Source organism: Equus caballus, chromosome 8, assembly GCF_041296265.1.
Source record: "Equus caballus isolate H_3958 breed thoroughbred chromosome 8, TB-T2T, whole genome shotgun sequence".
Taxonomy (NCBI): domain Eukaryota; kingdom Metazoa; phylum Chordata; class Mammalia; order Perissodactyla; family Equidae; genus Equus; species Equus caballus.
Window position 1 is genome coordinate 61,256,133 of NC_091691.1, and position 24,789 is coordinate 61,280,921.

General features: G+C 40.3%; 1 protein-coding gene across 1 annotated transcript in view; it reads left to right on the plus strand.

The window, feature by feature from the left end:
* The first annotated feature begins 476 nt into the window (after positions 1 to 476).
* RNF125 (ring finger protein 125) overlaps positions 477 to 24,789 on the plus strand; it is a 38,269-nt gene continuing 13,956 nt past the window's right edge. Inside the window, exons 1-4 of the mRNA XM_001495353.5 lie at positions 477 to 2,766; positions 17,527 to 17,680; positions 21,171 to 21,265; positions 23,415 to 23,505. Of these exons, the coding sequence (XP_001495403.1) occupies positions 2,603 to 2,766; positions 17,527 to 17,680; positions 21,171 to 21,265; positions 23,415 to 23,505 (504 nt within the window). The 5' untranslated portion in view covers positions 477 to 2,602. The remainder of the gene's footprint in view (positions 2,767 to 17,526; positions 17,681 to 21,170; positions 21,266 to 23,414; positions 23,506 to 24,789) is intronic.

The following is a 24,789-nucleotide window of genomic DNA, read 5'->3' on the forward strand; positions in this document are numbered from 1 at the left end:
ACATAAGATATTTGCCTTTCAAAAGGTCTCTTTAGTTGCAATGTGGAGAATAGATTGGACAGTGGCAATAGCAGATGCAGGTGGAGTAGATGGGAACTATTGCAACAGGTGACAAGAAAGGACGCAACGATTTAAAGTGAGTTGTAGCTGGCTATGGGAATAGAAAAAAGGAAACAATTCAAGAACTACTGAGAGATCCACTGGAGGCAGAATTGTCACCGTGACTGTGATTGCTTCAATGTGAATGAGGAAGAGAAAGACATCAGGATGGTTCCCAGGTGTCTGGACTGAGCTACCAGGTAGATTGTAGTGCCATTGACCAAGAGACGGATAAACAGCTGCAGGTGGAACTGGTGGGAGGTTATGGTAATGAGTTCATTGTTGCACAGGTTGAGCTGAAGGTGCCTGAAGCAACCAGGTGGTTATGTCAGGACAGCACTTGAGCACTTGAGTAACCTAGAGTAGAGATAAAGACTGGAAAGTCTTTGGAATCTTGATGGTAACAGAATCTACACGATTTTTGAGATTCTTAAGGAGGGAGGGAGGAATGAGAAGGGAAAAGATATTAAGACGGAATCCTAGGATCTCCAGCACTTAGCTTTTCCAGGAGAAGGAAAGTCCAGCGAAGGAGACTAAGAACAGGCAGAAAGAAAGAAGGAAAGCCGAGGCGAGTTTCTACAAGGAGGGAGCGGTCAACACTGACAGATATAGTTGAGATGTCACGCATTAACAGAACTAAAGAGAGTTGATTGGATTTAGCCACACAAAGGCCACTGGTGATGAAGCAGTTTTGGGACAGATGGAGGTGGAGTGGTTGATTCAGAACCCAGGTTGGTCTTGATAAAGAGAGGATAATTAAGAAATGGAGACATGAAAGGTAGAGAATCAAGTCAAGAAATTTGGCCTTCAAGAGGACACAGGGCAGGAGCTGAGGGACATGTGGGATCCAAGGAAGGTTTTTGTTTTTCTTTTAAAGATGGGAATGGCTGTCTTTTCTTCACTCCTATATCCAACTCATTAGCAAGCCCTTTCAGGTTTTTCGCCCAAATATATTCCAAACCTGTCCACCTCTCACCTTCCTACCCTGATATCTTCCTGGTTCGAACCATTATCATCCTCACTTGGACTAGTTTGGTAGCCCCCTAACCAGTTTCTCTGCTACCATTTTTATCTTGTTCCTGTCTTTTTGAAACCACACAGCAGTCAGAGTAAATCAAATCATGGCACCTGGAATAAATCCAAACTCTTAGTCCTGGCCTGTAAGATTGGATATGATCAGGCCCCTCTCCAACCTCCTCTCATCCCATCTACCCTACTCCTCTCCTGTGCTCCAGCTCCACAGGGCTTCTTTCTGTTCTTTGTTCCTGCCTCACCCACCAGTCCCAGTGCCTAGCAAGCTTTTTCCTAAATCACTGAATGGCTGACTCCTTTTCCTTGTTCATGACTGCTCAAATGTCACCTCATCCAAAAAGTCTTCTCTGATCTTATCCTTCTCCCTTATCCTCACTCCTGTTTTATCTTGTTCAGGGCTCTTACCATCTGAAATGATCTTGTTCATTTATTTCTTTGATAATTACTTATATCTTCTTATTAAAAGTAAAGTCTGGGGGAAACCAGGTGAAGTTTATGGGATTATGATGAGTTATTGTATTACATGTTATTGTATGTACATATTGAATGTGTGTATTATTTCTCAATAATAAGCCTATGAATCTATAGTTATCTCAAAATAGATGTTTTTTTTTTTTAAGTAAGTTCTGTGAGAACCGGGATTTCGCTTGCTTGTTAGGAATTGTGACCCCATCACCAGAACACAGTCTGGCATGCAGTGGGCACTAAATAAGTCTTATCAAATGCGTGAATTAATAAGTGACATATTTAGTCCGGTTTAAAAAGAGGATGGGGGATTTTACAAACAAAATCAAGAGATCCTGACCCGAGGAAACTAGGGGTCATAGAATCTAGCATTAGAATCCCTGTCCTAGAGCTAGGATCAGAATCCAGACCTCCAGAACTCTCTGCACTCCCCCATGCTACCTCTCCATTCCTGGAGTATGGATTAGATGGCCGAAGTAGTGATTAAGGGACGCTCAATCATAGATCATCTCTGTAGTTTGTTATGATTACAACAACGCGGGACCGACAGGACCATCCCCTTACAAGTAAGTGATCTCGGATTCTCATAAAGACGACCAGGCCCGCACTTTCCTTAACTTGCCACAGTGGGGAAGAAGGATGTGCGATAACCTAGAAGCTTCACTGGCGGCCCAGGTCCTCTGCTCTGCAGTTGAGGTTTCAGGTTTCAATCCTCGCAGGACCACGAGACGCTACGGCGCGCACCGCGCGGTCGCCGCCTCCGTCTCCGCGCCTCCGGCAAGGCACCAAGCGAGAGACAATTTCAGACGCGCGGCCGCGCGCTCCGCCTGCCCTAGAGCGAGGTTGGGCGCCGCGGCCGAGGCTGCTTCCAGGCTGCGCTAGCGGGGCGCGCAGGGAGGCGGCGATCGCAGCTGGGCCGGGACTTCCTTCCTCCCTCGTAGGACAACAAAACAACCCGGCAGCAGGCGCGGAGCTCTTGGCAGCTGGCTGGGCGAGAGGCGCCGCGATGGGCTCCGTGCTGAGCAGCGATAGCGGCAAATCCGCGCCCGCCTCGGCCACCCCGCGGGCCCTGGAGCGCAGAAGGGACCCTGAGCTGCCCGTCACGTCCTTTGACTGCTCTGTGTGCCTCGAGGTGTTGCACCAGCCTGTCCGGACCCGCTGTGGCCACGTGTAAGTGCTAGGGGAGCTCGATTTGCGTGCCCACCCGCTGGGGAGGGCGGTGTGTTGGGGGAGCTGAAGGCATGGGCAGGGGAGGGCGGTTTCAGAAGGCAGCACTTGGGAGAAACTGCTGCAGGGAGAAACCTGGACCCGTCGAATGCGGGCCGCGGGAAAAATGCCCAGTTGGAAGGTGACACAGGATTTCAGGAGGAGAAAACGGCAACGAGCGGGCCCTGCAGTCCCACTAGAACTGCCTCCTTCCGAAGTCCAGGTGTGGAGCCCCTGAATGGGCATCCCAGGGGCGGGACCCACAGGGAGCCAGGGCTGGGGAGGGTGGGCTTTGCAGGAGAACTCGCAGCCGCCTAGGCGCAAAGCAGCGGGCCCCAGCAAAGCAGTTATCCCGCTGAACTCGGTTAATCGAGCGGTGCTTACCCCCCACCCTCTCACCCCCGGGTCGGTTTTGTTTTCCTGGCTGTGTGCACGTGTTCCAGAACGCTCACTGAGGCTCGTCTCTTGAGCAAACAAGGAACTGTGCAAACTGTCTTTCCACCCCCATCTCCCTTTCTCAGTACAGACACGCAGATCCCTCAAAGATTGTCAAACTGGAACGTCCAAGTGACTTTGTGTCAGTCGTTAGAGTTTAACAACCTGTCAGGGTGGAGTCTGGGGCTTGAACGTTGGCAGCAAGCCCGTGAATGTAGCCGTTTAAAACCCAGCCACGAAGGGACAGGAGGTTGCAGACTACCTGCCTTACGCTCCGCCTCCCCAAATGGCTGGAAAGTAGAAATAAAAATAACTGTCTTAAAAACCGCGAACTGTTTAAAATTCGCTGTTAGGGTAGTTTCAAAGAAAAGTTGAAAAACAGAATCTCTATATAAAATTGGCACGTCCTCAATGTGTGCTTGAGTAACTAGTACAGTAGTGGGAGTAGGATCTGTGAAATTGTGTTCTCTGTTTACTTAGAAGCTTTCTTTTCGTGAATGCACGGGTGTGTGACTGAGTGTGTGTATGTGTGTGTGTGTAGGGGCGGGGTTGCATAGAGCAAGAGCGGAAGCCCACTTAATGTCTTTGGACGGCCGACTAGCAAATTTGCTGAAGAGCCAGGGCAATACCACAATGGCTAGTAAGTGCTTGTGGCTTCCTAGGAAAAAAGAAGTACCATATTGTAAGTGCAAGTGCACAGAATGTTTTCAAAAGGACTTAGGTGGTCCTTGACACCTATAGTTTAGTGCCTGAGAAGCATTTTTCACCACTGAGAAGCCCGGCCGTGAGCCAGGGAGAAAAATCTGCAGCCCACACAATGTTTAAATAAAGAGTGCCTGGGCGTTATTTTGTGGCTGTATTTTCAGGGCCTGCTGTTTCAGCTTCCTACTTTAAACTCAGGGCTCATTTACCTACGATCTTTTTTCCCAGCTGTCCAGATGTAGCTCATTGACATATGGAAGCCCTGATATTGTTGTGTAACAGTATAAAGCATATCGACTAGTTCAGGGCAGTGATAACCTCTGTGTTAACATTAACACTTTAAAGTGGCACCCAAGATGCACAATGGGCATCAAGTTGAAGATTCCTTTTGTAGAACTGAATTAGGCAGCTTTGCTGTTGGAAATTGGTATCTGATTGGAGATTGTGTTCCCCGCTTTGTATTTTGAATGCTATAATTTACAGTTTGCAGTGTTTTTGCTTCTGCTAAAGGGTAATATAAATTTGCAAAATGTTCTCTTTGTTAGAGTAAATAGGAAACCAGCAACTGGAAAAATAGTCGTAAAGTAGCACAGCAAGGGCTGGATGAATTGCCTTCCCTCACTTTACTGTTCTTTGTTTTGACAAATCTATGTCCATTGTTCTGGCCTCGCACAGAGTTTCCATATTCCTCCTTTTGGCAAATTTACTTGGGGCCCTTCCGCTTTATAAATGTTAACTAGAGTCCCTTATGCACTGGAGATGGTGAGCGCTGTAAACACCATTTGTACTTCCTAAATGAATTACTTTCTTCCATGGAACTTAAATTGGAAAATGAAGAAAGGCGAATGAAACCCCTCTATATTATCTCACATTGAAGCTAATTTCCAAACTTGTTGAACTAGGTTTTTTATGCTTTCTGTTTATAAACCTATTTCAAATCAAGCAAGTATAAGAATGGCAACAATACCTTGAAGAAGGAATAGGTATAAAGCATTTAGTAAATTGCAGTGTTGCAGTAGAAACAGTGGGCATGATAGAGAGCAGGATTTGAAATTCAACTGCCTTCAACCAGCTGTGTGACCATCACATTGCTTAATGTCTTTGAATCTCAGTTTCTTCATTTTTAAATAGTGTGAGTAATGGAATTTTTATGAGTATTTGAAATGTAAAAGTAGCCCATAATAAAGGCTTAAAACATAATTTCTGTCTCCTTCAAAGTCATTCTACAAAGCAAAAACCCATGAATTGGATTATTTCTTATCTCTGTATTTTCTTTGGAATAAAACTGAGCCACCAAAGATAGATCTATCACATTTCCAAGGTGTGCTAGATAGCCTTACTTTTAGCTTAGTTCTTTTTCCTTTGGTGGACTTTAAGAAGTTCCATTTTAATGTTCTGTCATTTCACATTGACTTTTATTCATATCACTGTATCAGTTGTCAAAATAGATTTGGGGAAAGACTTGCTGCCTCTGCCTTCTCTTCTGTCATCAGCGAGCTAGGAAGGAGGGAGAAGATAAGTTGAAGCTGTATAAATGAAACTGAAAGAGAGTCTGATTTACATTTAGAAGACATGTGCAAAGAAATTTGCTTTCTGATTGGATATGGTAGATATAGGGGAAGAAAGAAATCAAAGACAACTCCCAAACAGGTGACAGAGATAAAGAGGGGCGGAGTTTAGCTCAGGAGGAAGTTAATGAACTCATGTTTGGGCCTGTTGAATGTACAGTAGTCTGATAGGGAATGGAAATATCCCAGAGACACTGGGAGAGTGGGTTTGGGGAAAGAGGTCAGAGCTAAGGGAGTTATCTAAAAGGATTAAGAGGTTGTGAATGGGCCTAAGTACAAACTGGAGCATACATGTTATAAGGTACAAAAAGCCGCATCTCCGTTGAACTGAGTTGGATTAAGTTGTTCTAACTCCCAGAGTTTGCCTAATTTTTTAAGTGAAACTTGAGAATAATTCTGAAATGCTTTCAGGTAAATGGATTAAAACATTTCATTTGTGGTCAAGTATGGGCAGGAAAGCCTGCACCAAATTAGTGGTTCTCTAAGTAGAGTCTGAGAGTTTCCTGATGCGTTTTAAACTGACTCAGAAATATACACTAGTGCTTTCATTCTTTTTTTTTTTGAATTTTAGTCTATTTTATTAAAAAAATTTTTTTGAGGTATAATTGACATATTATGTTAGCTTCAGGTATACAACATAATGATTTTTATATTTGTATATATTGTGAAGTGATCATCACAAAAAGTTTAGTTTACATCTGTCACCACACCTAGTTACAAAAGTTTTTTTCTTGTGATAAGAACTTTTAAGATCTACTCTCTTAGCAACTTTCAAATATGCAATATAGTTTTATTAACTATAGTCACCATGCTGTACATTACATCCCCAGGACTTATTTATTTTATAACTGTAAGTTTGTAACTTTTGAACCCCTTCACCCATTTTGCCACCCCCCCCCCCCACCACAGTACTTTCATTCCATTCTTATGGGAGATGTGCAATTGCAAAGACTTCTTTTTTAACCTAGGTTAAAGCTACTTATCCTATTATTTATTATACATATTTGTTACCTACTTGTGTATTATCTGTTAGTAAGGGCTCTCCAGAGAAACAACCAATAGGATATATGTATGGGCAGAGAGAGAAAGATTGATTTGAAGAAATTGGTTTACATTACTGAGGATAATCTCTTTGGTAAAATTCAACTGATTATAGATGTTAACCATATCAATAGAAGAACTTCACAACAACACCTGGATAAGTGTTTGATTAAATAACTGAGTACTATAGCCCAGCCAAGTGGACACGTAAGACTAACCATCACATCCGTCCCATGAATTTTTAAGGGTTATTAAAATCTGGTTATCAAAAACAAAAGTTAGATCATTATCAGGCTTTGCTAGATGGTCCTTCAGAATTCTACTAAGAAGTCTGGCTGTGGGGCAACCATGGACTATATGTTGCTCAAGCAGACAGCAGGAATCCACACAATTTTCTTTAAATTAAAGTCGTTCTTCATTTAGCTTTGTCATTATTGTTTTGGGTTGTTTGATTGGATTGACCATGATATGAGGTGCATTCATTTATTGATCCAGCAAACATCTCCTGCTCTGTGCTGAGCACATAGACCCAAATGCTATCCTCTTGGAGCTTGCATTCTCATGGGGAAGATGGACAATAAACAAGATATGAGTGTTAAGTATATAGTTTGTTATATAGCCATAGGTGTTAAGATTTAAAAAATAAGGCAAAGAAGGGCTGGTCCGGTGGCGTAGTGGTTAGGTTCACACACTCCACTTCAGTGGCCCGCGCTTCACGGGTTTGGATCCCAGGTGCAGATCTACATACCACATGTCAAGCCACGCAGTAGCGGCATCTCACATACAAAAAAATAGAGGAATATTGGCACAGATATTAGCTCAGGGGCAATCTTCCTCACCAAAAAAAAAATAATAATAATAAGGCAAAGAAATAGGATAGGAAGTATGTAGGGGAGCTGTGATTTTAGGATATTTAGAGCAGTGTTTCTTGAATTATCTGTTGTAAAGAACCAGTGAGGTCTTCTTGTTTTGTTTTATTTTGTTTTAATTTCTAGCCCATCACAGATCAATACTTTTGTAAAATAAAAAACGTACTATGGAAAAAGGAAATTTAAAAGTACGAAAGATATGTAAAATACAAGCTCTCATTGTAAAACTTATCATTAGGAGGCCAGCCTGGTGGCAGAGTGGCTAAGTTTGTGCACTCTGCTTTGGCAGCCTGGGTGCAGACCTATGCACTGCTCATTAAGCCATGCTGTGGCGGCATCCCACATACAAAATAGAGGAAGATTGGCACAGATGTTAGCTCAGGGACAATCTTCCTCAAGCAAAAAGAGGAAGATTGGCAATGGATGTTAACTCAGGGCCAATCCTCCTCACCAAAAAAAACCAAAATTATATATATATATATTATTAGATTCAACTGACATAAAATTACTCTGTCAGATTTCTATGCAGGTTTATAAACACTTCTCTCAATTTCTGTCCTTAATTAAGCATGAGCTATTGATAAACAGGGCCTCATTTTGAGCAGCCTTGGTCTACAGGAAGTTAGAGGTTAAGGAAGCTAGTTTGGCTGAGCCAGGTGAATGAGGGGCAGTTGTATGGGGTCTGAGGGCTTTTTTAAGAAGTTTGGTTTTTTCTTTGAGTGAGGATTTTGAGCAGTCATGGCATGAGCTGATTTAGAAGAATCCCTCTGGCTGCTATGTTGAGAATACACTGTAGTGGGAAGAGCAGGATGAGCAGGGTGAGTTAGGAGGCCATTGCAATAATCCAGTTGAGAGACACCAGGACGTGCACGGAAATGGTAGAGGTGGTGAAAAGGGTAGGATTTCAGATATAGTTGAAGGTATAGCTAACAAGATGGATTCAGTGTGGAGTTGGGAGAAAGTGAGGAATCGAGGATGACTGCAGAGTTCTTCCTTGGCCTGAGCTAAGGCTGGAGTTGTCCTAACTGAGATGGGAAAGACTGAGAGGACAGGATGAGGATCAGGGTTAAGTCAGGAGTTCAGTTACCGACAAGTCAAGTTTGGCACAGCCAAGAGGAGATGTTGAGTAGGCAATTGGATATCTGAGTCTGCAGTTCAGAGGAAGATCTGGGCTGTAGATAAGTAAAATTGGGAATCGTAAGCATGTACTTGATATAAATCCAGGGGACTGGATGAGTTTGTCAAGGAGTAGGTATAGTTAGAAAAGAATAGAGGTCCAAGGACTGAGCAGTGGTGCACACCAACTTTTAGAAGCTGGGACCTGAAAACCAGAAAGGCAGCAGCCAAAGGGGTAAGAAGGAAACCATCTGGTGTCCCGGAGGCCCAGTGAGTGCAAGAAGTATTTTTGAGGGAAGAGGGCTGCACTGAATCCACTGCCACTTAAAGGTCAAGTAGTTGAAGACTGAGAACTGACTATTAGATTTAGTACTGTGGAGACTATTGGTGACCTTGAGAAGAGCAGTTTCAATGGAATGGTGGGTTCCAAAGCCTAATTGGAGTGCGTTCACAAGCGATCAGAGGAACCTATTAGAGACAGGGAGGATATCATCAAGTTATCATCTTATCATCAAGTTGAGAGGCAAAAGGAAGGAGAGAAACTGGGACAATAGCTGGAAGAAGTGGGATCAAGAGAGTTTTCTTTTAAGAGAAGAAGAATTTTGTATGCTAATGGAAATGAACCCATAGTGAGGGAAAAATTGATGCACAGGAGAGAGGAGAGAATTGCAGGAGCAATGCCTTTGAGTAGGGGAGAAGTGCAAGGATTTACACTGGGGAGCTTGGCCTTAGCTAGGACAATGGACAGTTCATCCATTTAACAGAATGTAGAGTATTAAATGAGCATAGATGCGGGTAGCTGAATTGAGGTAGTGCGAGGTTGTAGTTCTCATCTCCTAGCAAGTTATCATTGACATAACATGACCTGTGATTTGACTTGAAGACAAAGCTTTGCGGTTTAAATCTGTACCATCCATGCCACTGATGCTAAAACAAATGTATATAGAATGTCTCCTCATCCTAAAATACTTGGGTAGGTGTCGCTTATAATAGGACAAGTGGAGTCTTTTGTACTATCAAGGTCCAAAAACCCCTGAGAGCCATTGCTCTAATAAAGAAATGCTACTTTCCATGTTGCCTCTGCTGTGAGGTCTGGCACTTAGTAGGGGAATTAAAGAATAGCTCTAAAGCAAAATGCAGTTTGCATACTTTGGTGAACACCCCTCAAGTGGGAATAACCACTCCATGGTGCCAGCCAGCTGATGCTATTAATAGTAATAGATAGGAGTTCATGATAGTTTTTGAAATCCATTCCTTTTATACACTTACTCATCTGTGCCTGTATTACTGAGAATTTCAGAAAGACGTAATTAAGCTTCCTCTGGTGGTTGGACGGCTCCGTGTTTACTTAGCAACATTAGGGTTGTCATAGGCAAATTAAATATTAGTGACCTCTTAAGTTATGTATTCTCTAACAAACAGAACCTACATGATGTAGCAGATTGAGTTTTATGCTGAGATTCTCCTTAGAACCTGGCTACTGGTCCTTGGACCAGCCCCCACTGCAGAATCTCAGGCCCCACCTCAAATCTACTAAATCAGAATCTGCATTTTAACAAGATACCCAGGTGATTTATATCCACTTTTAAAAGTATAGCCTTAGATAATCCTATTTAATTGGCAATAAGATAAAGTACGTTGAGGACCGTGTTTGAGAGTTGTAGAGGCACCCTTCTAAGATTTTAGGTTAAAGGAAATAAAATTTTCCCTAGGGGGCTAAAATTAAAATCAACACATAATGGAGTGTAGGGATATGCAGAGTCAATATTTGGAGGCTGAAAGCTTCCCAGGATGGACTTTGAGTGTAACCTAATTGAACACATGAACACGATGAGGAAATCTTGAGGGGCAGGGTGTAGCTGGAGGGCCTATGCTCTAAGAATAGCTGCACTTGGGCCTCTCCAGGCTGACTCATCATTGGTGAAGAGTGAGTGGGTATGTTGGTGTGTGTGTTTATTGCCCTATATTGGAATATTTTAGCCTGAGACTCTTATTGTCACTTTGAATAACAATAGCAGCTGCCCCCATTCTGTTTACATTTTCAAGCTCCCCAAGCCAGCTCAAGATTTTAATTCTGCTTTGTAGTGGCATACCCACAGTGAGGCAGCCTAGTGTCAAGAACATAAGTAAAAGCTTAGTTCAGTCACATGTTGCCAACAGCTCCTTCCAGAACCACATTTAGGGACAATGTCTGGATACTTCTTTTGTCTGTCTAGCCCTAGGCCCTGTGGAGTCGCTCATGCATCCCATCCTCTTAGGGTTCAGCTGTCCTCTTAAGATTGGATCCATCATTTCAGCCCATGTCCTCAGCACCCCTTTCTCCCTTTGCTCCAGTCCTTTGCTCCCCTCTTCATTAAAAGGGTTTTATTGCTAATCACTTAATTTAGGGAAAGAGAATGAGGTTAATAAAATAACCAATGGGACTGGGCTAATTAAGTTTCCAGCTGGTTTCTGAGTTCTTGGTCATTATCTAGTTCCTGATTGATTTCTTCAGGAGCTGCCAACTCAACAGGAGGGAGGCAAGTGATGTAAATGAATGTGGAGGGTGCATACCTCACAGGAAGGGGCACCAACCCGTGTAGCCACTCAAGACTGTGAGTCCAGAATTGCAGCTGATAGCTTTTCAAGAGAAGCCAGAAATTTGGGTTTATGTATAAAATCTGATTTTAAAGCAATTGCCATTTTTTTTTCCGAATTTTTGGAAACTCATTCCAAATTTTTGAAAACATTGAACCAGTCTAAAAAAAATGAATTGACTTCCATCCTCAGCTTCTATCTTTCATCTAAATTCTCCTTATTTTGATCATGTCTTTTATAACTCGTCATTTTCAACCACCTTATGGAGGGGGGAGGGGGCAGACAAATGGAAATCCCTTATTCTCTTAGGTTTCTGACCATTTCCATCCCTTGGGTCCTCCCAGAAGGACACAACACTCTTATTTATTAATGGGAACGTTGGGCCCTGCCCAGAAAATTCTTTGGGAAATTCCCCACAACCGATTTAGTTATTTCAATTTACTGGTGGTTTACTGAGTAGCTACTATGTGCCTGGGGCTGTGTAGGAGGGAGGCCTGCAAGATTCTGAATGGTTCTGTAATGTGTATGTTTCTCTGGTCATCGTGCAGTGTTACTGTTACTGACCTGGTGTCACTGTGGCATTTTCGTCTTGTTGTGTTGTATTTTTCAGCTTTATGAGGCGATACAGTACAATTCACACATAGTGTACAGGTTGATGAATTTTGGTAATTGTAAACAACCCTATTATCACCACCACAAACAATACCTAAACAGTTAGTTCTATTACCCTGAAAAGTTCCCCCAAATCCTTTGCAATCAATTCCCTCTGCAAAAGCCCCCAGCCCCAGGCAACCCTATCTGCTGTCTGTCACTAAGTTTTGGAATTATATAGTAAGTAGTCTTGTGTTTGACTTCTTTCACTTAGCATAGTGGGGCATATATTTGTCGTCATTTAGTATAAGTCCTTTTGCCTCTACTTCCAAAATAAATCCTAAATCTGTCTGTCCACTTACCTTGTCTACTGCTGCTCTGCCGGTCTAAGCACCCTCCTCTCTTGAACTGACCCTTACAATGGACTTAAAACGGGGCTCCTCGCTGTGGCTCTTGCACCACAGGAATCCTTTCTTCACACAGGAACCAGTGATCTATATAATGTAAATCAAGTCATGTCACCCTCCTGTTTAAAACCCTCTGTTGCCTTCCTAGCACTCTTAGCTGTGGCTTTATGGTTCATCTCCTACCTACTTCACTATCCCACACATCTCCGATTCCTCTCCTGGGGGCCCCCAACATTTCAGCCATGCTGGCTCTCTATACCTCAGTAAGATAGTTCCTGAATTTTGTACCTTTTGTTTTCAGCTTGGAAAACCATTCCCAGATCTTCCCAAGACTGGTGCCTTCAAATATCATCTCAGGGACCACCCATCTGACTGCTCCCTCCGCCCCACCCACTCTATTTTTATTGTCAACTATTTTGTTTTTCTCAGAGCATTTATTATTTGCCAGTCTATTTGTTTACCCGCGTATTTCCTCTCTCCCCCTTCCAGAACACTGAGAGCAGGGACCTTAGACATGGTCTCATCTCTTGCATGTTGAACACAGCCCGGCAATAGTAAGCTATTACCAAAAATTTCGCCAGTGAATGCATGTGTATATGGGTGGGGCTTGGAAGATTCGTGCAGGTTTATGTTTTCTGTCATAAACTCTTCGTTATGACCATGGAATAACTGTTCTTGCTAAAAGCCACATAAATTAATTTTTTTTAATTTTGTATTTTCTCTCTTGGCCTTATATTTCAAATCATTCTGTGCTCTTGAAATTTATTTAAATAATCATAAATGCAATGTAATCTTTTCCTCACACTGAATTTGGATGCCATTAAAAATATATTTTTAAAAATATTTTTCTCGGGGCAGCCCAGTGGCGCAGCGGTTAAGTGCCCATGTTCCGCTTTGGTGGCCGGGAGTTCACCGGTTTGGATCCCGGGTGCGGACATGGCACCGCTTGGCAAGCCATGCTGTGGTAGGTGTCCCACATATAAAGTAGAGGAAGATGGGCACGGATGTTAGCTCAGGGCTAATCTTCCTCAAACAAACAAACAAACAAACACAATTCTCATTTGGGGCTGGCCTGGTGGTGTGGCGGTTGAGTTTGCACATCCCACTTTGGTGGCCTGGGGTTCACTGGTTCAGATCCTTGGTGTGGACCTATGCACTGCTTGTCAAGCCATGCTGTGGTAGGCGTCCCACATATACAGTAGAGGAAGATGGGCATGGATGTTAGCTCAGGGCCACTCTTCCTCAGCAAAAAGAGGAGGATTGGCAGCAGTTAGCTCAGGGCTAATCTTCCTCAAAAAAAAAAATTTTTCTCTCAAATCACATCCTATTAAAAATTTCAGGTCTTTCATCCTCCTAACATTGCCCTTCCTAATTGTCCAACTGAATTTTTCTCAGGAGTGAAGACAACTTAAGTCATAGTAAAGTTAAGTTACACATGGTTAAGTAAAGAAATATTAAATCATAGCAGGTGATTAATTTTCCCCAACGTTTTATTACAAAAAATTTCAAACATACAGCTGAAAGAATTGTACAATGAACACCGTTTATCCACTACCTAAATTCTACAACTGTTAATTTTGCTATATTTGCTTTTATCTCTCACGTTAACACATACCTAAATTCATCCATCAATTCATATTATTTTTTGATGCATTTAATAGTAGGGTGCAAATATCACCACTCTATCCCTTCTCATATCAGCATGCATGGTATTGATCACAGTCCAATATTTGTTTATGTTTTTTTAGAGGTAAATTACATACTTGGCGAAATGCACAGATCTTAGATCTAACATTTACTGAGTTTTGACAAATGTTTAGCCCAAACCCCTCTCAAGATACAGAATACTTTCATTACCCCGAGAAAGTTCCTTCATGCCCCTTGCCAGCAAATCCCCATCTGTGTACCCTAATAGGCAACCGTTGTGATTTTTTTTTTCTACCATACATCAATTGGGCCTATTCTAGAACTTTATATAAGTGGACTTATACAGGATGTACTCGGTCGTGTCTGGTTTCTTTCACTCAGTACATCTTTGAGGTTCATCCATGGTGTTGCATGTATCAGTAATTTTTTCTTGTTTATTGCTATGTAGTATTCCATTGTAGGAATATGCCACAGTTTATTTATTTTCTTGTTAATGGACACCTGGGTTATTTCCAGTTTGAGGCTATTATGAAAACATTCCTTATGAATATTCTTGTATAAATGGACATATGTTTTCATTTCTCTTGAATAAATAGGCTTGGTATTGCAGGGCCAAGGGGTGCCTGTATGTTTTGTTTTGTAACAAACTACCAGACCATTTATCCCAAGTGGCTATGGGTGGTTAACTTTTTAAAAAACTTATGTATTGTGTAGGTAATATGGTCATATGGTTCAAATTTAAAATTTGACAATGAAAACACCCTCCTTCTCCACATACCCCTGCTTTCCAGTTCTCGTTTCTCCAAGAGGTAGGTAAATGTTCTTACTTTCTTTATCCTTTTAGATGTTTTTACACATCTGCAAAGCTACAAGTTCTCATCCTATATATACCGTTCTGCGCTTTGCTTTCTAAGAGGTTTTATTTTTGAGTTATCTTGTCTATGTGCCTATTAATGTAGTTTATATATATATTCATTATCTAAACCTGAATAGCCCCATATGGATTCTAATTAGACAATTCATAAAATGCTTGATCACTTGTATACTTTTTATGTTAATGTACCAGAGGAGGGATGTTAAATTCTCCAGCTCTAGCGACTTCAATTTGATGGCTGGACCTTTAGGGAAAGAATTTTAACCTCAGATCTTTTGAACTAAGCAGTTGTGCAGTCCAGCTTCTGCACCCCAGCAAGTGAGACTTAAGCTACAGTGGCATCCAATTCCTCTCCTTATTTGTAACACTTTTAAAAGTTGTGGTTTTTATGTATTGTAATCAGTAAGTTCAGTCTGTTCCAAAACACCTTGGTCTTGATGTGTTTTCTCCATTTAATAATCACTTTTATTAAAACAAGTACAGCTTATTGACTGATCTACCAGATTTGCAACTGATATTCTCACATATGCGATAACATCTCTATGTAACACTATCGTACAGGCGTAGGGAGGTTTTAGTGAGGGACTTGATGAAACAGGCCTCATGGATGCTACTTATCATGAATCTCTATGAGGCATTTCCGTTGTCGTAGTTATCAGTTGTAGTTGCAAAAACATATGCACAGCACTTAGAAAATGCCAGCAGAAATGTCCCCTGTGTAAAGCCCACTGGTCTCTATATTGCTGATCTTATAATTTTGCTGCTTCTGCTTGTCACTAGGAGGAATTGAGGTGATTAAAATGACTACAAACTTTGAACCCTTACTGAAACTATTTGAGGTTCAAAGCCCTATTGTTTTCTGGCTGTGTCACCTTGGCAAGTTGTTACACCTCCCTGAACCTCAGTTTGCCGTCAGTCAAGTGAGGAGAAAGCAGAGCAGCATCTTAGGATGACCGTGAGGGCTATGAGGCGATGTACATCAGGGCCCACCCGAGGACTTGGCTCCAGGATTAGCCTTCTGCTGGTGTTGGCATAAAACTCAAATAAGTTGTGAGAAAAGGGGGAAGACCTATTATTTGTCAAAAAACTTTGCTGTCTGCTTGCTCCTAAATTACGTAAGTCAATAATTCATGTCTGAACCACAAGTGTTGTATTAGAAAGGGTAATTATGAGTTGAGCATTTGGACCATTTGTAGTAAATGCCCTTCGGGATTCCATTTTGAGAACCAATCCTTAGGGCCTCAAAGAAATGCCAGGGCAGACTGTGCCTTAGCATTTACAATCACCCAAGGCAGAAAAAAGTGAAACTACAGCAGAGGACTTAAGTCTCTTGATTCTAAAAGTATTGCTCTTTCCAACTGGGGCAGCTGTGGTGGTGGTGGGAAGAAAAGTTAGTGAATTTTAGACAAGAAAACCTCAGCTTTAGACCAACCAAGTTCAAGCACTTTCTATAGATGTGCCTTTGCAGAAGTAATTTAACCTCTATGTACCTCAATTTCCTCCTCTATAAATGGAAATAATCTTTCTTAGGGGTTTGTTCAGTTAAATGAATTAAGGTATGTGGAAGTGTTTTAAAAATTTCTAAAAAACCGGTGTATCTACCAAGTTTGAAGTTACATCAAAATAAAATGTTACCAAGCAGCAATAATAATAACAAAGACACTTAGGGAAAAACGGGTGGGAACCTAGGCAGATCTGGGGTTCTAAATAAGGAGTGGGATGGTTCCATCAAGCTGTTGCTGAATCAGTCTTTGTGTCACTCTGTTTAGCATTCAACTTCAGAGAGAGGGTTCGCGTAGTCTGGCCCACATCAGGTGCTCTCGCCTTCAGCAGGGGATTGTGGGCACTTTGAGGTCCCACCAGATTGTATCTAATATGAGGTTAGTTTCTGCAGAGCAAAATCAAAATGCTCTTGCAAGAAAAAGGGGAAATGGATGCTGGGCAGGCATAAACATCAAGCAAATGCCTCCAGAACAGTGCAAACGTCAGCACCCTCTGTATGCATAGAAGAATTTTATAACAGAAGTAGAAGAGAGTACATTTAAGAACCAGCAATGGCCAGTATAATTGGGAGTTCAGTTTTTGAAATTTCATTGAACTGCATAGCTATGATATATGAACTTTTCAGTATGTGTAGTATACTTAAATTTTAAAAGCTTAACTTTTGCCATGTGTTAATAGTCCCAAATAGGTAATTATATGCTGAGTACTTTAAGAGCTGTCAGATCTTGCTATCTAAATGCTCATTTTTATTTCTGTGTGTAGTTAGCCTTCAACAGCTCCTATAAATAGGTTAAGATTTTCTGTGAATTCTGTTGACTATGCTAAGATTTTATTATGATCATCTTTAAATAAATCAGGGAATATATTTCTTGACTTGGAGGATATTCCTAATAGTGGTAATACTGATTAGATCATTTTCTATATCTGGGGATGACTTTAAAATTATTTTATAAAGAATTATAATGTCTTGTATTTTTACCTTCTAGACTTGCTGCTATCTTCTTATCTAACATACAAAATCCCACAGAGCAAAGACCTATTTTCCCCCCAAATTTTAGATATAATAGGATTAAAGAAGAGAAAGAACACAGTGTAGATCCTCTGAGTTATAGTTTTCACTATGTATATACGAATGCTATTTCACCACTCTGTCTATATTCTTTTGTTTAAATGCGTGCAGTGCATATGGTGAGAACATGTGACCCCAAAGAAGTCTTAGTGGGAAGGTAAGAGATCCTCTGGCGAATGTAGGATGCAAATGGACCTTTACTTTGGCAGTGCAGCTCACAGTGTACGAGGTATCATTAGAATATGGTTTACACACACCAATACGCAATGGTGGCGCCTTTATACCTCTTAAGGAAAGTGATGAATTCTTGGTTTGTTTCCGGTAGATTCTGCCGTTCCTGTATTGCTACCAGTCTAAAGAACAATAAGTGGACCTGTCCTTATTGCCGGGCATATCTTCCTTCAGAAGGAGTTCCAGCAACTGATGTAGCCAAAAGAATGAAATCAGAGTACCAGAATTGCACAGAGTGTGACACCGCGGTATGTGACCCTTGCCTGTGCTCACGATTACTGGCTTAGCCCTCTGAGAAGATTGTTATGCAGCTAATCACTGTACCTATGCCTTTGACCTCATCCTACCCCTACTTCTAAAGTTTATTGTCTCAGCCTCTCCCCTTCCCTTTCTCCAATTTCATGTGTGTAGGCTGCAGTAAAATTGTCACCTGACTCCAACCATCACCTAATTTTTCCAACAAATGCTGTCATCGACCACCCCTATTTCCTCTCTTGCTGTAAGTTCCATGACCGCCTATTCTGTGGCCTCCATTCATGCTCCTCTATTGCAGCCCACCAGTGAATAGCTTTATTATCAAATCCAGTGGCATAATTCCACCTATGTGATTCTGGACTATGTAGTATTTATCTCTATTGCTCACTTCCTCCTTGTTGCAGTTTTCCTCTTTGATACTATACTAGCCTGATTGGCTCATGTGAGGTGTTGGAAGCTGTGTAAAAGATTCTAGATTTTATCCTAAATGCAATAGTGAGTATAGGAAAAGGATAAGCTTTTGATCGGGTTTATATTTTGAAGACATCACTCTAGCATGTGCGTGGACAATGGTCTGGAGGGGGCAAAAGTGGGATTGGTGAAGCCAATTAGGCGGCTGTTAGGATGGGTCAGGTAAGAAAGCTGGTTTAGGGTGATAGCATTAGATCTGGAAAGAGGTTGTTTCAAGTATTTAGGAAAGAGAATTGAAGGAAATTGGTAATTGACTGGATGTGGGAGTGAGAGAATGAAGTGTCAAAAATGCCTCCTAGGTTTCTGACATGAGTAGGTGAAGGTGTTAATATGGGGAGCAGATTTGGAGAAGAATCCAGAGTTAAGTTTTAGATATGTTAAGTTTGAACTGCTAAGGGGAGGATATTTAGGGTATACCAGTCTAGAGATCAAAGAGAGATTATGTACTGAGGATCTGAATTTCTTTAGAGAACTTTCTTTTTTTTTTGAGGAAGATTAGCCCTGAGCTAACGTCTGCCGCCAATCCTCCTCTTTTTGCTGAGGAAGACTGGCCCTGAGCTAAGATCCATGCCCATCTTCCTCTACTTTATATATGGGACGCCTACCACAGCATGGCTTGCCAAACGGTGCCATGTCCATACCCAGGATCCAAACCAGTAAACCCCAGGCTGCCAAAGCAGAACGTGTGCACTTAACCACTGAGCCACAGTGGGCCACTGGGCCAGCCCCTAGAGAACTTTCTTGATTGTTAAGCTAAACTGTAGCCTGTTATGCTCTCTCCTAGCATCTTGTGCTTTTCCTTTATAGCACTTACCACCATTTGTCATTATGCTTTTATGATTTTTTAATTTAATGTCAATTGTCCCCACCAGATTTAAGTTCCATGAGGGTAAGCACTGTGTCTGTTTTATTGGCAACTGTGTACCCAGCACTATGAAAAGTGACTGCACATAGGAAGTGCTGTATGCATTTTTCTTTTTTTTTTTGGAATATTTATGTAAGACAATAATCTATTCGTGGCTGCCTGACTACAGAATTTATGCATGATCTTTGGAGTCAGACATCCTGGGATCCAACACTGATTCTCTGCATTATTCTTTGTGATTTGGGGCAATTATTAATCTAAGTTTTTGTCTACCTCCTTGAAAAATAAGGAAAAAGGTAATGTTCATGTCACAGGCTGATTGTAAAGGTAAATGATAAAACATCAGCTCTTAGCACGGTCTGGAACATTGTAAATGCTCAAAATCAATAGCTTTGTACATTCATAATAATGGATTACTGCTTATTTTTACTTTGATACTTTTTGTCACATATAAAATTCAACATGCACAAAATCAAACTCGTCATATTATTCCATCATCCAGTTCTTCATCTCACCTTTCGTGTCTGTCAGAAACAAGAACATTCTCTCAATTATCTTGGGTGGAAGTCCCTTTCTTTTTTTCATCTACCCATTTCTGATTATTCACAAGGATTTTGATTTTTCCTTTGAGATATTTCTTGTATCTGTCTCTTCCTTTTCATGTTATTCGTCTTGCCCGGAATACTGCAATTCCTTCTATAGCCATTTTAGACTCTATTCTTCAGAGTGCAGGCCACATCTACATTCTGTGAGGTCTGGCCTTCATATTCCAGTACCTAGCATCAAACAGTTTCCTATACACTTGTCTACATATCTTTTTTTCCCCTCCATTAGATTATAAGCACCTTTACTGCAAGCACAGTGGCTTATGTTTCTTCTGCCCTCTCTCACAATGTCTTACTCTATGATTTTATCAATTCATTTGTCAGCATATAGTCCCCAAATTGCTTCATTTTTTGCTGAGGAAGATTAGCCCTGAGCTAACATCTATGACAGTCTTCCTCGACTTTATATGTGGGTTTCTGCCACAGCATGGCTGATGAGTGGTGTAGGTTCACACTCATGATCCAAACACCCCAACCCACGAAGCTGGACCACTGAAGCTGAGTGCACTGAACTTAACCACTACGCTGTGGGGCTGGCCCCCCCAAATTGCTGATTTATATGAGGAATGCTTCTCTTTGTTGATGAAGGAATACAAAGAGGAAGAAAGAAACTTTTAACAAAAGTAGTAAAGAGACAAGAGAGCACTAATGTGCAAAGTTGGATTTTAAAGGTTGTAAAACAATCTGATTTAAGAGAGCTACCTAGATTGGTCCTAGTTTTTACCTCTTTTAGATAGATATTTGTAAAGTAAGGATTTGTCTTTACATTTCCACTTGATTTTATTTTTTACCTTTTGTTAAGCAATTATAACTGTTTCCTTGACATGGTAGGTTTCATATTTGAGGTTTAACTTCCGTAGCTTGGGCAAAATGAAGCAGGGTGGGTAGGCCCCCTTACCACAGCTGTACAGAGCTTCCTTTAGCACAAGATCTTATCAGTATCTGATGACACTTTTAGTAGAATATGTGTTATTGAGCAACAGATCCCTCCTGGTTAGGATTTCTGAATGTATATCTGGAGGAACAAGGGCTCTTTATTCTGCCTTCATAAAAAATGGACTGCAAGAGCTGTCTTTTATGTTTACTCTTAATGGGCCCATTAAGTATACTGTGTATTGTGAATTCATGTAATACTGCTGGATATATTATAAAACCATGGTATTCATATCTTTCTCTGAGGCACAGGGTTTCTTTTTACTTACTAGGAACATCTCTAAAATCCATCCATTTATTCTTTTTATCTTCATTTTCCTTTCTTTCTGTTTCTTTTCTTTTTTTTCTTTCCTCCGTCTTGCTCTCCTTGTCCTCTCCCCATTTTCTTTCTCAATCTTTGGATCTTCTAAGTAGTACAGAAATTTTAAAAGTGTTATTCTTGATAACACCTTAACTTTGTTGTGCTGTTGTCATGAATGCATGCTTTTAATCTGCTGACCTCACACTATGACCTTATTTGAAATAATGAAAGTCATAAAACCGGATCACATAAGACTTCATTGAACCCCTTTCCAAAAGTGAGTTTATTTTCAATTTGCTTTTGTATAGGTTTGCCTCAGTGAAATGAGGGCACACATAAGAACTTGTCAGAAGTACATAGATAAGTATGGACCACTACAAGAACTTGGGGAGACAGCAACAAGGTTTGTTTCAATACAATATAGTTTAATGCGAAATTTGATATGTCTATATAGAATTTAATGGGCTGGAAAGTTTAACATTTTTATTGTGAAAATTATGTAGTTATGTTTAGGCTCTTAATCATAATACCTGTTATTGGTAATCATTTGTTAATAGCAATAATTATGAAAGAATTTTGCTCTCTTTACTTGAAAAACTTTGCATGGGGGAACCAACAGAAAACAGGAGAGATGGGGAAACTTCCTCAGACAAGTTTGTATTCAGGAAGATCCAAAAATAGAATGCAGAACTGTTCAATTTCTGCCAGGCTCTGTTTTCTGACTAGTAGCTTGCTGAAGTAAATCATGGTTAAAAGCTTATTCATCTTTACTTTTCCATCACCGCTGCTCTGTTTCCCAGCTCATTCCCTCTCATTTTGCTGGTTTCCCTTTAGAAAGCAGGAAGTGACATCTCGGGATATATATCCTAACAAGGAAGAAGGGGCCTCGGGCAGGCATTTGGAGTCCTACAGCTGCTTGGTGGATATTCTTTTACAGGGCTAGAGGAAGGGTGGAGGTGGCTAATAGGTATAATGGAGGATATTGATCGTTAATCTTTTTTTCCTTTAAAAAAAGAAAAGAAACAAATCTGGGTCATGACTACTATCCTGATGGCCAGAGTAATTACAAACGTTGGAGTCTCTCTGTACTGGAGAAATAAAGAAATGATTGTGTTCTCCTGCATCGGCTGATGGCTTAGAAACTATTAAATCTGCTTATAAACTCAGTTGTGCGATAGGGGTCTTCAGTAAGAGTGTGATTTCTTCCTCTCTTCTGAAGGAGAATCTTAGTTCTGCTTCTTTCAAGAAAATATATTCAAAATATAGCTTAAATTTCCTAACCTGAAAGTCTAAATGATCGCCCCCTTCCTTTTGTTTTACTAGAGATTTCTTTGCAAATGTACCTGTTATTATAGGATTAATCTTATATCATGTATTATAAACTTTAAATGAGTATTTTAGCTCTAAGCAGAGTGTAGATTCTATTAGATTGGCTACAAAGACCAATAGGAAGAAAGGATAACAAATGGGTTAAGAAAGTTTGTGGGTTTAGTTGCAAGGTTCATAGGCTTTATGAAAATTTAAAAATATATGAAAGCTAATTTAAATCCTAATTTCTCCTGCTACTTAGAATTAAAATAGCAGAAAATGAGAAGGGTTGTTGATTAATCAATCTTACAAGATAGATTAATATTTGCATTTAAGATAGAAATCTTTGCTTTATAGAAGAACTTACTATATGTTCAGATTTTTAAAATTCTTATACAGGGAGCTTGTCCCAGAGTACAAGCCTTGGGGAACAGGAAGTTATATTTATAATGGAAAGTGAGCAAAAAATTCCAAGCCTCCATATTGTTCCTAAGAATTTAAGGCAACACTATCCAATAGAAATACAATGAGAAATATATGTAATTTTAAATTTTCTAGTACCCACACTAAAAAAGTAAAGAGGAACAAGTGAAATTAATATTTGATATATTTTATTTAACCAAATATAGCCAAAATATTATTTGAACATGTAATCAGTGTAAAAATTGACATATTTTACATTTTTTAAATAAGCCTTTGACATTCAGTGTTTAGTTTATACTTCCTGCATATCTCAGTTTGGACTAGCCACATTTCAAGTGCCAATAGACACATATGGCTAACAGCTACTGGATTGGACAGCACAGATGTAAGGGACAAATGTTCCTTATATACACCTGTAGATATATATGCTAGTGGAGTTGGAGAACAAATAACACCCAATTTAGATGTTACCTGAATTAGCAAAGGAAGGAAGAAAAAGAGACAGAAAAAGGAACCCAGGGACAGCTGGGTGGTGTGTCCTCAATTTCTCAGTTAGTGAGTGCTCAGATTGTACTTTCTTCCAGAAAGAACAAAGTGTTTCAAGTGTGTTATAACTGTTTCTCTGCCCTGTCCCTATGAGGATACACATTTACATTTCTCATGAGAAAAAATTCAGGCACCAACACCATTACCAGGATAGGAAAAATGATATCAAATCTGAAAGAACGAGGACTGGAAACTAGATTTACCTATGTTCTATTTTTTACCTCCAGTTAAGTGCTAACAATTTTAGTAGTACTTGTATTCTATGCAATTTCCAGGTGCGTGTGTCCATTTTGTCAGAGGGAATTGGATGAAGACAGTTTGCTGGATCATTGCATTACTCATCACAGATCGGAAAGGAGACCTGTGGTAAGGATTTTTGTTGTTATATTTCTGGAATGTCTAAATTCAATATACTTTAGAAAATCCATTTACTAGGCTTCTACTTATAGACGTGATATAAAGGATAGTTTATGTCAAGGTTATGGTAGTTCTATGACTATTTTTTTTTTTAAGGATTTTATTTTTTCCTTTTTCTCCCCAAAGCCCCCCGGTACATAGTTGTATATTCTTAGTTGTGGGTCCTTCTAGTTGTGGCATGTGGGACGCCGCCTCAGCATGGTTTGATGAGCAGTGCCATGTCCGCACCCAGGATTCGAACAGACGAAACCCTGGGCCGCCTGCAGCGGAGCGCGCGAACTTAACCACTCGGCCACCAGGCCAGTCCCAGTAGTTCTATGACTATTAACAATATGAAAGTGTTGAGTTGAAACTGATAAGAATTACTAATGTGCAGTCATTCTTTTATTTATGAAATTAGACATCTCTTACAGATAACCATGGGCATAATCAACAAGAAGATCTAAAATGCACAGTTAAGGTCTAACTAGTATACTAACCAGTCACATCCTAAGTTAAAAGCTTTTTTTAATAATGCAAAGAGGGTTATCGTGACAGTACACTAGAAATGGAAAGTTGACAGTCATTCGTCTTTATTAATCAACCTATTGTTTTATTTCCTAGTCTGAATAATTATCCATATGCTTGCACTTTAAATATACATATTGCTCATTATTTCATAGGTCCATTGTGAAGGCTGCCTTTTTTCTTTTCAACCTAGCATTTTAGTTTTACTTGGCAGTGTGGTGTTATAATTTTCATTTTTGTGTAGTTGTGAGGAAAAGAAGAGTGGCGATGGGTACGTCATCGTTTACTCAGCTATTCTGCTATTTTTGAACACTTGGATTGTTGCCAGTTTTTAGGATTTGAATTCATATTCTTGTACATTTAAACCTTTCCTTCTATCGGATTTCTTCCTACAGGGAAATTCCTTAGATTGATATTTCTGGGACCAGGAGTGTAAACTTTTTAAGAACTCTTGAAATACGCTCCCAAAATGCCTTCCAAAAAGTTTAAGTCAATTTATATTTGTGTCAGCAATTTATGATTAAACCCCTTTCACCTTAACTTGGCCAAGATTGGGTACATTTATTTTAAAATTACTCAGGCTTAACAAATGTATAATTATACCTTGAAGATTATTTTGAGTTTTATTTTAGTTTTATGTTATGTATGTACGTGATTATGTGTGTGTGTGTATATATATTCTTACACACATCTATACATATATATGTCTATATGTGCGTTGTTTTT